Here is a 15,758-nt window from a genome sequence, read left to right on the forward strand (position 1 = left end):
ACTCTTGAATTGGAAAGGTGTTTGGACGTACCTGAGTGTAGGTACTTTTGGATCGTCACCAGTATTTGTTAATATCGTGTAAGGCAATTTTTCAACGTGATTGCATCCTACGTTTTTGACAACCAGGCATTGATATATTATTTAAATCACGTACGCCTGTGTAACGAGCACGTTTTTCTGAAGAACCATAATCACTTGACCTAATATGGAAATCAAGGACGCTTGTCTATGTGTATAAGCCTTGCACTTCAACGAATTTCACGATACTATCGGACAGCGAATTTTTCTGCAAATCCATATTCCATACTCTGCTAGCCTAAGCGAAGATCTGTGCTACCAATAGACGGATATTTTATATTGTATATTTTTGCATATCGTAACGAGTTCTGGTTCAAGGAAGAGGAGAGGAGATGTGCGTTGTATGGAAAATGCTGGAAAGCGTTGTATAGAGGGCTTGTTGAAGCACTGGAAGGAGGAATGTTAAACGACAGACAGAATGAATTTGAGGGTCGAGGAAATTCTGGAAGAAAATGCAAATATGCAAGCAATAAGGTGGCTGCGGAGAGTAGAGAGAAAGTAGGAGAACAGGTAGAAAGACGTAAATAGAGAGAAGTAGAAGCAGAATAAGAGTGTGGAGAAACATAAAATTATTGCAAATATAAATGCAAATATATAATAAATAAAGTACAAGTAAAAAGAAACAGATAGGCAATGAATGAATGGATGAAGTGTAACCAGGAGAAGGTTTACGTAATGACAAAGCATTTAGAAATAAGGACGATGGATAACCAAAGGATTGATGTAGTTTTATGTTACTATAGTTCTCTGTATGTTTAGTGTTAGTTTTGTTTCATATTGTCTGTAAATTATACGAAACCAAATCTAATATCTACACTAACAGGCTGAAATAAATAAATAAATAAATACTGTGTGCATTCCGCATTTTAACCTTAGTTTTACTATAAATTAAATTAAGATATAAATACCTGTACCTTTAAATTTACTATAAATTAAATTAAAATATAAATACCTGTAGCTTTAAATTTAATACAAATTAAATTAAAATATAAATACTAAAAGAAATGTATAGAACACATGTGAAATGTGCAAAAATATATAAAATGTCCAAAATAAAGTACTATTTATGATAGTTATGAAATTAATGAAAGAAAATAAACGAAAAGGGTGTTTATTTAGTTTCTGTTTCTTAAACGAGGTACACAAATATTTAAATTTGCATAAATACCCGCGGTCGATTCTCCTGCACCTTTAAATTTACTATAAATTAAATTAAATATAAATATCAAAAATAATGTATAGGACACGTGTAAAATGTTCAAAATATACAAAATATCCAAAGTGAAGTGATAAACTACTTATAATAGCTATGAGACTAATGAAAGAAATAAACGAAAAGGGTGTTTATTTAGTTTCTGTTTCTTAAACGAGGTACACAAATATTTAAATTTGCATAAATATCCGCGATAGATTCACCTGCACCTTCAAATTTACTATAAATTAAATTAAATATAAATATCAAAAATAATGTATAGGACACGTGTAAAATGTTCAAAATATACAAAATATCCAAAGTAAAGTGCTAAACTATTTATAATAGTTATGAGATTAATGAAAGAAAATAGATGAAAAGGTTGTTTATTTAGTTTCTGTTTCTTAAACGAGGTACACAAATATTTAAATTTACATAAATATCCGCGATAGATTCACCTGCACCTTCAAATTTACTATAAATTAAATTAAGTATAAATATCAAAAATAATGTATAGGACACGTGTAAAATGTTCAAAATATACAAAATATCCAAAGTGAAGTAATAAACTATTTATAATAGCTATGAGACTAATGAAAGAAATAAACGAAAAGGGTGTTTATTTAGTTTCTGTTTCCTAAACGAGGTACAGGAACATTTAAATTTGCATAAATATTCGCGGTCGATTCGCAACAAACAGTCTAATTACAAATGTTTGCGTCCTTGTATATGCAGCGATCTTTTTCATTCCTCTTCGTCGCTGAAAACGACACGAGAAACGATTTTCGCATTATCGACAGCCATATAACGCGACTCTATCGGAATACAACGACCTCCAACCTTTTACCCGAGTTCGCTCTGGTCGAATCAATTTCTCTCGTAGGGTTATTCACCTGGCGAGGTAAATTGCCTCGTAAAATCAAACGTTTCGAGCTATGTGGTCCAGATTGTCTGCCACATCTCTCTGATAGTCGTAGCCTGGAGAAAGTCAATTTCTGTACAACTGTGCGTACGTACTATGCCGCTTGAAAAAGCCGTGTCGAGTACTCCGTTTCGTGGGGTTGCGTACGTTTCACAGGTGAATGAGGGCTGGATGAATAACGCAGACATTGAATAACGACCGTACTTTCTGCGCAGGCCCTACGCAATACTCGTAGCAACGTCAATCGTTGAGAGAAACGGCCCTGATTTTAACTGCGTGTCTCGCATCTCTGGACGAGATATCTCGCGACGCTACGACCAGACATCTCGCGTCTGTTTTTCAATATTTCTGGCCGAATATGATTTCTTACAATTCGGTGGATTTTTATGCATTCATGGTAAATTTAACAAACAGCAAGAGTACAGAAAATGTACATAATAATAGAGAAATGTATAAGATATCCACAGTGCAGTGGATATTTGCTATGACATTTAGCAGGGAAAATAAATTTCTGTTTAGGTATTTTTAATTTTGTTCGAAAAAATATGCATTTGCTTAGATATCCGCGCTCTACTTACTAGAGAAAAAATGAGAAGAAATTTGCTCTTGAAAGGGTAACGTTTCCTCTGTTCGGTGTCACTAGAACTACTATATCCATCAAAATATATACTTTGATTATATATAGATTTATGTATTATTATTAATGGTTACACAGTGGCTAAATGATCATACGTTTTTTAATTTTGTGGTTATTCAAACAGCAAGTGTTTCGACGAATATTAAAGTTAGCTTTTATTAAAATACAGTAGAATTTTATTTCTGTATGCATCTATCAGGAAATAGGCAGATTCGTGTAACAAAAGTCAACTTAATCAACTTGCAATTAGTCCGCAATAGTTCAATTAATATTAATAGGAGTGTCGTCCATATGAGTAGATTGCACCAAACATATGATCATAAATACGTGATATTGTTTCAAACTGGAGAATTTTGAAACAGATTTTTGGATCACGATAATTGCTAATTAATTAGATTCGATTCATTAAAGAAGGATTCACGTGTGACAATTTTTATAAATATTTTCTAGACTGCATACTTAATAAATGTAATTCTAGTTATATAAATGTGACGTTAATAAATGTAATATAATCAGTAAATAGCTTAAAAAAAATTCATAAAATCTACTTGATGTTGTTGTTACACAAGAATCCTCTTAAATATATATTTTGTAACAATATATAGTATAGAACAATGAATTTGAACAATTGACACAACGTTCATATTAATATGAAATTAATTGAATGTTTTGTAGAGAATAGCACGGGTAAAGTAAAGTATAAGAAGTACATATTATCGTTTAAATAACTATGAGTGACGCTGATCATTTATTTCACTATACAGCTTTAATTATGATCATCAATGTACTTGTACAATAGTAGACATATTTGGTATTTTCTTTTGAACATTTTGTGTACATTTGTCTACTAAATTATTAGATAGTACTATTTATTTTATTATTATAATTACCAGATATTATCTATTAACTTTTTCTCCTCTAATTTCTCCACTCGTAGCCAAAATATCTCGAGTACTAATTTCTGTTTTTACTGTAATCTGCATATGTGCAAATTATCGTACGATAATAATCAGCGCAGGCTGTGATGATTCAAATTGACAGGAACGTGTACGCTAAGTAACGCATCGCTATGATATTATTTAGCTCGTATCGCTAAATCTGTGTGATAATCGTAGAAAGTAATTTTTATCCTAAACTTGTGAACGAAGTATCTCGTATTATTGCAACAAAAAAAAAAAAAAACCGTGGAAAACGTTTCGTTTATAGCAGAAACGACATCGAGTAAGAAAATATATCTCGTGCGTAAATGCGAAAAGTTTAATCATGCTGTTTCGAAATACTCGTCGATTGGAAATATACATGTTGTCATCTGGCTGATCGTCGCTAAGATGATTCACATGTTTCTTCCTCGTCGCTCTTCAGTCGTCTTTTCTAACTGATGACAGCAAAGCGAAAAACTCTGTATTGCAACGAAATACAAATTGTGACATGGAAATAGAATAATATACATGTGCAATGAAATTTAAAGAAACGCTGAAATATTTTAAGTTACGTTCGAAAGCATTCGCAAAAGTATGTGAAATGAGGACCGTTGGGATATCAAAAGAGAATAATACGCTGACATCTGTTTAACCTTACGTGGCAACAGATTTAATAGGTTCGAGTATTCCCGAAGAGCGCTAGGAAGCTGAGGATTAAATTTTCAAACGAAGACCTACGTATTTTCATCGCACATTCTTGCAGCTAACGTCGCAGAACGTCTTCCATTTCCCATTACCTAAGCATAGATACGCGCGTTTTTCGCAGAAGCTGTTCCAACGTATGAATTTTCAACGATGATATCATAGAGCATTGATAAAAAATCTATTTGCATTGATACGTTGAACGCGTTTGGAAAGTCGGGGCTCGTGGTGCACAGGAGGTCAGTGAATTGTATAACATAAACGTTAGATCTAATCCTTTGCACTCCTATGTCGAGTCCCACTGGACATTTTTTCAGTCCCACGTTTCTTTGTGCAACGTGCGAAAGAGAAGCAGGTTTGCATCCTGGAAATTGTTTCAAGATATATCATACACTTAAAAATTACAAAATACAACAATAGTATGAACAAAACTGGTATTTAAGTTCATTTATTTAAATTGTCTTGTTTTTTAGTTGAAGTAAAATTCAAATAAAACACTTAAAAACGTTGGGAGCTGCTCTGGGGTAACGAAATTGAAATAAAATTCCGAAATAAAATTAAGAAACGTTTGAATTTGAAAGGATTCTTGAAATATTGCTTTTTTCCAAGGAATCAGGTAAAATGTTGGGACGTAATTTACAGTGAGAGAGAAATCTCACGTGTACCCTACGTATCAGAGATATATCTTTATCGCATCGGATAAATTAACTAGCAGTAACAATGTAATTAAGAAGTAAATCTCTTAATAAATCTCGCTCAATTTCTCTACCAAAGATTAAGAGCTGTAGCAAAAAGATGGTAAATTTAGATATAAAGCTACAAACTGTACGACGTTGCTAATGGCCTTGGATATCGAGGCAACGTTAAAGCGAACAGAAAAAGCGAATAAAGTAATGAGAATGAAACGCTGTTATAATTATGGGAAAGTGGAAATTTTAGAGGAAGATCGGATATTTGCAATTGTTTGCTATAAATATAAACGCTAAGATGCAACCTGCAACTTTGTCGAGTCTTGTTTAAGTTTGTCTACGTAAGTAGAAGCTGTATTATAAAAAGTCGTAGTTTTGATATTAATCGTAGCAGTATATTAATATTATAATACCAAATACCAAGTAATTTGACTGTATTTCATATAATTTTATAATCGTACGCAAGGAGCAATTCGTATTTGTTATATGTTCACATATTTAGAAATGTTTCTGACGATGTAACTGAAATTGTACTTTGTCCATAGATGGGAGATATGTTTTACCTGAAACGTCACATTCGAACAATAATTACAATTTATTATGTGTATTATTATTATATATACGAATAATTATATGTCATATGATGATATTAATTTAAGAACGTATTACATATATTTTCTATATATTTTTGCCATATCAAATTCTACCGTGGCTGCAGTAGATGCAACGGTTTTCAAACATATTTCATTTGCATGATCGCGATCTTCGACGACTAGTATCATTTCAGACTGTACAAATGCTACCTATGATGGTGTAATTTACATGCAGATAAATTCAAGTAAATCACAGCGGAAACAAGTTGCATATCAAGAACGAACGACGTCTACAGCGTCGAGCACTTTGAACTTCTTGTTTTTCCACGTCAGTGGCGTAGTCTTTCTGTTGGTGTACTCGAACGAAACTTTTCTTATTCCTACGATTTTACGTAATGTTTTGTACAAAATAAATATATCGTTTGATATTTTCTTTCGCAAGGATGACGCTATGTACTTAGCATGGTATTTATATCACGTGATAGCGATTATATCAATACTTTCTCCGCTAAAATTAAATCTGTAATCAAACGTGTCGCTATATCATTAAATCTACCTATCATTACATTGATCTATAAACAGTTGGCATAGAATTATTTTTGAAGTCTGCAGTTTGAAAATTATACGCTTGGTGCTAATTTGACAGGTAAATTAAGCCTATCGGTATAATCGAGTTTGTCTACTGTTAGATCAACCGTCTATGATTAGATCTATTATTATAGCATAATTAACGTATTGGCGTATTGCCGTGTTTAGGACAGCTGCGTTTTCCCAATTACATTTAGCAGAATGATGCGGGCTGTTCAATTATCTCGAGTTACTTTTCCAATAACAAAATTGAACTCTCAGGAGTTTCTTGTGTTACTTTATCGATACTACGGTAAATTTAAAAGTGCAGTGCTCCTTGCATGCCTTGCAATCTTTATATTATACAGGGTGGTTGGTAACTAGTGGTACAAGCGGAAAGGGGGTAATTCTACGCGATAAAAGAAGTCGAAAATATAGAATAAAAATTTTTCGTTTGAGGCTTTGTTTTCGAGAAAATCGACTTTGAATTTTGGCTCGGTACGCGTGCACTTTATTACGTCTCGTTATAACGGATCTCACTGTAGATCGTTGTCTCGATGGAAAAATTAAAAAAAAATTAAAAAAAAATTTTTATTCTATATTTTCGACTTCTTTCTTCGCGTAGAATCACCCCCTTTCCGCTTGTACCACTAGTTACCAACCAACCTGTATATAGTATACACAATAAATAATTATAAACTCAACGCTATTTTGCTATTCGTCATAATATTAAAACAGAAACTGACGAAACCGCTTATGTAATTTTACATTACAATATAATGCGAAACTAAAGATGCAACAAACCGAAGCTTTCTTCTTTCGAAGCTTGCAAACAATGAAATTTTCTTCGAAAATTGTGTTTTCGCTTGTGAAAATATAAACTCAACGACGTTGATTTTGTTACGTTCTCATTCGATATTTAATGGATTTTTCTTTATCTTTGATTACTTTTATTAATCCAATTATCAGGTACATTATCCACCAACTTATTTAAACTCTCGTTTCGAATATCCAGCCACGCGGATTTTATTCCTTTTTTAAGTTCAACCGTATTTTCTACAAATGGCTTCTCCTGGTCGTAAAGCTTTCTCGCTGGAATTTCCCATAGGTTCTCGATCGAGTTCAGGTCAGCACTCAGTGCTGGTCATCGTGATAATTCTATCGCGAAATTTTGGAACCACTTTCCTGTAACAAAAATTCTCTTTTGTCTTCTATTTCGGTTACGAAAGGCAATAGCTCGCCATGTAACATCTCCTGATATCCCACAGCGATCAATCTACCTTTGCAAAAACAATTTCACTTGCCATATCCAGACACTATCACTGGTTTCTTGGAAATAAGAACAAAAGTTTGAACAAATGAAGAAGAAAAGAAAAAGAAAAAGAATTTCGGTTACGAAAGGCAATAGCTCACCATGTAACATCTCCTGATATCCCACAGCGATCAATCTACCTTTGCAAAAACAATTTCACTTGCCATATCCAGACACTATCACTGGTTTCTTGGAAATAAGAACAAAAGTTTGAACAAATGAAGAAGAAAAGAAAAAGAATTTCGGTTACGAAAGGCAATAGCTCACCATGTAACATCTCCTGATATCCCACAGCGATCAATCTACCTTTCCAAAAACAATTTCACTTGCCATATCCAGACACTACCACTGGTTTCTTGAAAATAAGAACAAAGGTTTGAACAAATAAAGAAGAAAAGAAAAAGAATTTCGGTTACGAAAGGCAATAGCTTACTATGTGACATCTCCTGATATCCCACAGCGATCAATCTAACTTTGCAAAAACAATTTCACTTGCCACATCCAGACACTACCACTGGTTTCTTGAAAATAAGAACAAAAGTTTGAACAAATGAAGAAGAAAAGAAAAAGAAAAAGAATTTCGGTTACGAAAGGCAATAGCTTACTATGTGACATCTCCTGATATCCCACAGCGATCAATCTACCTTTGCAAAAACAATTTCACTTGCCATATCCAGACACTGTCACTGGTTTCTTGAAAATAAGAACAAAGATTTGAACAAATAAAGAAGAAAATGTGTCTGAGTGTACAAGCATTCACATCACTGTGAATGTAAAAATATAGTATTATAAACATTGCATTATAAAAAAAATATGTTCCAAACGTATTAATATATCTCTCACAAGAATGATCAGTGCTTTCTCGCAGATGTCGAAGAAATAATACCGAAAGTGTATTTGAGTCCGTAATTGTTCGCAGCACTGTACGATATCTTCGTATCATAAACGATACCGTTAAATGTATGCAAGCTTGTCTCTTCGCTGCACCAGAAGCGTCAGAAATAAAGTTTCTGCACGAAGCTGTTCCGCAGCATTCCTTGCCTGTCCTTCGATTCATTTAATGGATGTCTGTGAAGCGAATTGTACGAAACGGTGGGCAGCGTGTTAGAAACATGGTGAAACAGAAAGAAGCTTCACAGGATGGGAGATTTTGTCACATTGGCAGACTGTAATAAGGAAACGGCGATGGTTTCTCAGTTGGTAGATAAAGCGTGCCGCATTCGCAATTTTTCGCGGAAATCCGTTTCTACGCCGATGGCTTTTACCTTTCCTTTTATCAGCCGAGAGACGGCACGTAACAGTATTCGCATATAAATACCCGCATGCGCTGTGCCAGTGGTCGGTCCGTGTGAAACCTGTCGATAGATACTCGCGTCCACGAGCTTTCCGCTTTCATGATGAATCGCGTGGTTTTCGCGGAACGCGCGTTCGCCGGTGAACGAACCTTCCTGTATCGACGAATTTCCCCGAATTTCCCTGGAACTGAGCACCGGTCTAACGGTTCTCGCGGATTCTGCTGTCGAATCACACGTACAGAGAACCGTACAATGTCGTCTACAAGTTAGTGGACGTTCGCTTACTTCGAACGAAACGATTCTTACGACACGTACAGTATCGCGTACAAGTCGAGGAAAAGCGGCGTATTTGCAGTACTGTCGGTAATTCGGAAAACCGACATTTCCCAGAAACTACACAACAACGTAGTCTAATTTGTAACAGCGCAAACGATAGTCGACCACTGACGTTTGTGAACGAAGCCTAACTTCGACTCGATCCGCAGAGTAAAAGAGCGTGAATTTGCAACAACAGTTGATCTACTCGTTCGCATATTAATTTTATGCTTTCGAGTTGATTTTGCGAACGTTTCGCGAGTACAGAATGTCACATGGAATTTTCGCTTTTACATGGCACGTTACTGACTCGCAATTCCCAAGCAAAACCTACCAAGCTGGATGCTGCGCGCCTCTTCCGCAGTGCAAACTACGGCGAAGGCAAAAAAGGAGACGAGTGGGTGCCAGCGTCTCACGTGTGAAACGTGGGTACATCGTGAATGTGTTGGTTATTTTCGCGGATGTTACACCTGTGACCAACGCAAGTAAATTTTAAGACACAGAATCGAAATTTTTCTGAGATGATCGTTTCTGTGCTATGATTTTCGTACGAGATTAGATCGTAGGAGAAAATAATTTTACTCTCCGCTTGTTTTTTAGCTTCTACAGCGAAGGTAGATTGGAATACCGCTATTCCGAATTACTTGCACCGTAACAAAATCGTTGCTTTACGTCATCCTTCGATCCAGCCAAAGTTCCAGGTACTCTTCGCTTTTCGCCATTGCCGGCAGTTTGACGTACAGAAGTTCATTAATTTCCCTGTGGTATTATACAATTTTATTTGTTCTCATGCTCTGTTGTAATTTTGTATTCGCCATAAACAAAGTGATATGCCAAATATGCTGCACTTGCTCTATGTATTTGGACACTTGATGCAATCCAGTCAGAACATTGATATTTTTATCATACTTTCAGCATCGTAATAGAAGACCGTGTTGCTCTACTGTTAATTCTGCACTTTTTCCCACAACTCGGATTCAACGTTCCACCAAATTCAAAGTGAAACTGCAACGATCAAGTTCCATGTTCGCCACCGATAAATCAAGCTTCGTCAAAGTTAGAGAAACTTTTAGAACGCGATTGGAAACACATATTGCAATCGTTTTCTGAGATCTAAAACGTTGAACAGACTTAGAAAGTTGAACTCGGATATTTGTAGAAACAATTTTCATCTACATTCGATTATTAACTTTCTATTTATACTAATTAATATGAATTATCCTTTTTACCAATATTTATCAATTTTACGCGGTTACCCGAGATAATATCGCAGGCGAAAATTAAATTAGCGAATTTAATCGATGTATATTTCGTATATTTGCGATAATTTGCAAATTTCTTATATAACACTTATACACGGTGGCGTACATACCTTTAACGTTATGCAATTTCAACGTTCCACGTAAACGCTAATTTCGCATCACGATATCTACAGATTATTTCATAGCACGATAAATAAATCGCGCACGCTTTAAATAGACTGTAAGTAGCTTAAAGATAAACAACGAAGTCGGTCGAGAAATCGTATATTTACATTGTAAAAATCATCCTGCGCAAAACGAGCAAGTGTTCGGTGACTCGTGGACGGCAGTGTATGAAACGTTGCGGGATTACGCGAGTCTAACGTAACTCGCCTAGCTGACTCGAGAGAATCGTAGAAAGATCGTACGAGGCGGAATTTTATGCTCGCTATGCGTATGCAAATTGGCAGATACACGAGTCCTTCCTCTTTTTGCCGTTTGTCGAGACGCAGCATCGTGAAAGATGCACTTAAGCGCCTCTTCAATTAAATTTTACTTGCAGCAATTTCACTCGAGCAAGCTGAGCAACTTGAATTCGAATAATTCGCGACTGCGAATTCGCATCCACGTACAGTTGCTCGCGAAAATATTTGGCCATTTACAGAAACTTTTTGCGTACACAGGATGTGACGTAACATATGGGCCCCACTTGCAGAGCTGATTGTGCATCTAAAAACAATGAAGAAACTTCGTACAAACATATGCTCTATTTTCTTCTTTCGAGATACAACGAATTTTGTAAGCAGAGCAAAGCTATTGAAAATATTGAAACGATAAGATTCAGAGTGGGAGAAACTTCTCAACAATTTCGGGGAAACGCCAGGGACCATATCTTACGCTTTATAAATTCTTTTGATATTAATATCATTTTTTTAAATATTAAATTCCTATAATCTATCTTTTATATTATAAGCCTTTGTTTATTTCTATTTATTATACTATCACTGCGTATTTGTACGATTTTACGGATGGAAATTGTAACTGTATTAACAAAAATTGAGAAATTGATTAATCAGATAAACGTAAGAATTCAGAGAAAGTTAGTGGAACGAAAGAAATAACAACGAATGCACGACTTTAAATTCAATTTTGAAAGCGGTCATTAAACCTGCTAAGGTTTAGCGTTTTAAAACACAAGAAACTGTTGCACCAAGAACGTAATTTCTCGATTAATTTCTCGGAAACGTGCGCCCAAATCCTTTTCTCGTTTGCCAAATCCAAAGTTTCGGTTTATTTGTTTCGATGTTTGGATGTTTCCGACCGAGTGCATCCAACGCACATATAGCCAACTTGTTCGAGATTTCGCAGTTCTTGTCATCTCCTTGCTAGACGACATATCAATAAATATCAATATTAATAATACAAATGATGTAAATCAATATTGATGATATAAATGTCAATGATATATATTCGTCCTATTTATTTTCTCATAAATAAATTGTAAATCTTCTCAAGAAAAGAAAGAAAAGTAAATGACTTACGTGTTGTAGGCAGATGAGATGTTAGCACACTACCAGCAAACTGAAATGACAGGAAAGGGAAATCAGCCGACTAATTGTTAGCCAATAATGACACTGCATCTGAATAGAGGCGTCGTTGATATGTTAGTCGTGTTCACCAGCGGATGATTCCTTGTGCCGTTTCAGCTCACACAGTGCCAACGTCTCATCCGTCTGCTTGCATAACTTTTTTCGTAACGTAACCTTATAACGTAACGAAATATTGTAAATTTCTAATTTTTAAACGCATGAATGTAAAAATACATTCGTCCATCCGTCGCAGTATACGACATCGCGAATGACCAATAAACGTTTTAAGTTTCCCAAGAAAAATTCTAAAGAGGCGATACTTATACTACGATCATTTTTCTCCACTTTTTGATTTATATCGAATAATATCGTTGACAATATACGCGCATTATGGAAATCTCGTGAACGTTCAAAGCAAATTAGAAGATAAGACAGTGTTAATACCAGCACCTGTAATATCGGCAAGCCTGCTTGCTTATAGATTTGAATTCATCGCTGTAGGATTGTCGTGCCTGCGAGTGAACGCAAGTTGCGACTGGAAGTAGGTTAATAAAGTAATTACCTCTAATCGCACATTTCTTGGCAAAACGTTGTTTCCTGGGAAAGTAAGAAATCCGTATAAATTAGTATAAAGGAACTTTGGGCCGCGTGTTTTGGTATGCGACTTACTCACGCTTAGACGTTTAATTACACGTTTCCGACGTTACATATTTGTTAGGAATCGTTCGATACGGATTTGCTCAATCGTCGTGAAATCTGGCGGCATTCACTGCCCTCGAGAGTAACCGAAGGATCTCGCAAGGAATAATCCAATTTGACGATGAAACTGCGCGCGTCTTTTTTATGTGGTTCGAAGGCTACGCTATAAAATTCGTAAAAATAATTACATAGTCGGACAGAAGTATTTTTGATTTGATATAATAATTATATATAGATGTGAGTTCTTTGAAGATGGAAGGAAGCAGTTCTAAATTAACGTTGTGCGATCCTTGTCTGAGGTCCTCATGTTTCCAGAAATCTCTCAGATTACAGATTTCCCCCTCCAAGGTCGAAATATGCTGCTGAATTTTACAGGCGCGACACATCGATTTCTCTTAGGATATTTTGTTTCGGGAGACAGACTTCTTATTTTGACAGGGATCTTATTCTGCAAGAGATGAGAGAATTTATAATTTTATATTATTATGTATTTTTTTTTGATATTCTCATATTTCATAATATTAATAATATTGAATGAATAAATAAGTGTTAAAATTTGATATTTTAATATTTGAAATACATTTACACTGGAGAAATTTACAAATAGAGAATAATGCTACTTTAGGAATATTTTTAACGCATTAAGGATCAAGTAATAAAGCAATATCTAAAATTTGTGTCAAATGTCTTTCACACGATAAGTTTCACAGAATTGAGGTTAAAGTATCTTTCGAGCTAATCATTTTCCGACCCAAGTACCTGTTTTCACAGAGAAGTGAAAAATGCATCGAACGTTGTATAGAAAAATGTATAGTTCCATTTAAAAAGATGAAAACGGTCTTGAAATCTTTTAAACGCCTCTGCTTTCGGATAAAACACACGCCAGACGTAATGCATACGTTGGAAACCATTTAATCTTTCCTAACGAAATTTGTATAAATTTTCATATAATTTCATAGTTTCGAATAATAATTATACAAACTTAATCTTCTCCCAGAATAGTAAATCACGAAAATAAAATTTTTAAAAATGTGTCAAGAATCATCAGTATGCGCTAGTTTACTAATGAAAGAAACACAGAAATATCACTGTGCGCTACAAGCGTGACGTATCATTACTTGAATAGTGTTCGTAAAACTATTCTGTTGTGTTTGTGTGTTTACAGCGGTTCAAGCAGCGTCGAAAACACTCATGGATTCCCTAAACGAGATCTATGAAAGTCAATGGACAGGACATGATCTTTTGTACGTGCAGGCTCAAAATTTAGACATGTTGTGGCAGGACTTCACCCATAAGCTTGCTGATCAGGTTCTCGTGCCTCTCAACACATATCAGAGCCAATTCCCAGAGATGAGGGTACGTATGTCTCATGTAACAGTGAATAAACATATTGTCGTACGAAAATAAATTGGTGTAATCGATATAACTTTGTCTGACTACTGTCTTAGAATAAGGTTAGGATTTTAAAATGGAATATCAATTGACGTGAAATGTTCTGCGCGCAATTTTTGTTTCTATTTCGTGCTATAGGAAATAATAATATGATTATAGGATGCGAATTATCGTGATATATATTTGTTGCAGAAAAAGATTGACAAGCGTGGACGGAAGCTAGTAGATTATGACAGTCAAAGACACAATTTCCAATCGCTACAGTGTAATCCAAGGAAACGGGACGAGCTGAAAGTTTCTCGAGGAAAAGAGTTACTGGAGGAGGCTAAGCGTACATACGAGCAACTAAATTCCGAACTTCATGACGAGCTACCAGCTTTGTACGATTCGCGTGTTCTCTTCCTCGTTACTAATTTACAAACGCTCTTCGCCGCTGAACAAGTGTTCCATACTGAAAGTGCTAAGGTATATTTAACGACCATATTTCTTTTACATATATTTCTATGCACAAATTGTATTTTATTTTCATTAATTTCATCAGTTTCGTTATATTAATGGTTCTATATCTATTACACTATATAGAGGAAAATATACGACCAAGCAATATACATACACCGATTTATTGTTACATTAATTTAGTTGGAAAGGAGATCATTTTTGTTTGCCGATTAAATATCCCTATTTGTTAATTAAAAAACGTATTCTCTTGAAATTATAGAAATAATAGAAAGATTCTTTTATTGATAACTTTTATCTGGTGATGTACAAACATCTTCTTGATAATATCGTTAAAATATACGATATTTATTCTTCTTATTGTACGATAGATATAGACGTGAAAAGCCACTGATACAGTATTTAACATATAATATATAATATACGATATCTATTATGTATAAATTTGGAATATTTAATACTTGTATATCTGATAATTATATGATATTTTTATGAAGTATACAATTTATATATCATACACTTATGTCCCAGGTGTATTCTGAGCTAGAAGCAATCGTCGATAAATTAGCCAACGAAAGCCAGAGAGGATCATACACGCTGAAGAAGAGTACAGAACCACAATCTCCAAAATCGCCTAACGCCAATTCTGCGTAAGTAAACGATTGAAAACAGCAAGATGTTTATTTCCACGTATATCGTAAACAATGGATTAAGCAAATTTTACTTGTTTCAGTTTAATAATCAATACACAACCAGCTCAGAACAACATTTCACCAGGTAAATACGCATACGGCATCTCTACATACGTCTTTTGTGCATTTGAATCGTTTGTGTACTAATATTTTGTGCATGAGTGTAACGTAGTTATGCCACATAAGACGTTCCCGCAGACATAATTATGTGGCTCAATGTTTAGTTTTGAGTGAGCTTTGTTGCATGTTACAGCCGTGGATGAGTCTGCTCCAGAAGCAAGAAACACATCACCGACTACTCAATTAAATGGCAATGCTAACAGCAATGCTAACAGCAATGCTAACAGCAATGATAATTCTCTCAATAATCAGGATGCATCTCCGCAAAACACAGTTGTGGCCTCTAAGCGAGTAGAAGAGCTGTACGATATTCCAGTTGGTAAGTATGTAACGTGGGAGTAAATGTC

At 35.0% G+C, this 15,758-nt stretch overlaps 1 protein-coding gene and 2 long non-coding RNA genes across 17 annotated transcripts in view; 2 read left to right on the forward strand and 1 right to left on the reverse strand.

Moving 5' to 3' along the window:
• The window catches only part of LOC126866599 (uncharacterized), a 156,404-nt gene that overhangs the window by 134,515 nt on the left and 6,131 nt on the right, over positions 1-15,758 (reverse strand). For 5 of the 12 annotated variants that reach the window (XR_007689943.1, XR_007689939.1, XR_007689942.1 and 2 more), the window contains exons 1-5: positions 13,511-13,909; positions 12,726-13,199; positions 12,503-12,649; positions 7,880-11,848; positions 6,967-7,801 (exon numbers count right to left, since the gene is read on the reverse strand). This is a non-coding gene — a long non-coding RNA (uncharacterized LOC126866599). Of the gene's footprint in view, positions 1-4,097; positions 4,229-4,487; positions 7,802-7,879; positions 11,849-12,004; positions 12,227-12,502; positions 12,650-12,725; positions 13,200-13,510; positions 13,910-15,758 lie in introns of those variants that run through there. The other 7 variants (XR_007689936.1, XR_007689938.1, XR_007689944.1 and 4 more) reach the window with 7 other exon arrangements.
• Positions 1-15,758, forward strand: part of LOC126866590 (amphiphysin) — a 146,799-nt gene that overhangs the window by 129,530 nt on the left and 1,511 nt on the right. For 2 of the 4 annotated variants that reach the window (XM_050620390.1, XM_050620391.1), the window contains exons 3-7: positions 13,917-14,107; positions 14,336-14,608; positions 15,131-15,249; positions 15,333-15,376; positions 15,545-15,730. In XM_050620390.1, coding sequence (XP_050476347.1) covers positions 13,917-14,107; positions 14,336-14,608; positions 15,131-15,249; positions 15,333-15,376; positions 15,545-15,730 — 813 coding nt within the window. The remainder of the gene's footprint in view (positions 1-13,916; positions 14,108-14,335; positions 14,609-15,130; positions 15,250-15,332; positions 15,377-15,544; positions 15,731-15,758) is intronic. The other 2 variants (XM_050620392.1, XM_050620393.1) reach the window with 1 other exon arrangement.
• Positions 1,435-9,923, forward strand: LOC126866604 (uncharacterized). Its single transcript, XR_007689954.1, has 4 exons — positions 1,435-1,449; positions 1,917-7,986; positions 8,325-9,707; positions 9,823-9,923. It is a non-coding gene; the product is annotated as an uncharacterized LOC126866604 (long non-coding RNA).

The sequence above is a fragment of the Bombus huntii genome, chromosome 6 (genome assembly GCF_024542735.1).
Source record: "Bombus huntii isolate Logan2020A chromosome 6, iyBomHunt1.1, whole genome shotgun sequence".
Taxonomy (NCBI): domain Eukaryota; kingdom Metazoa; phylum Arthropoda; class Insecta; order Hymenoptera; family Apidae; genus Bombus; species Bombus huntii.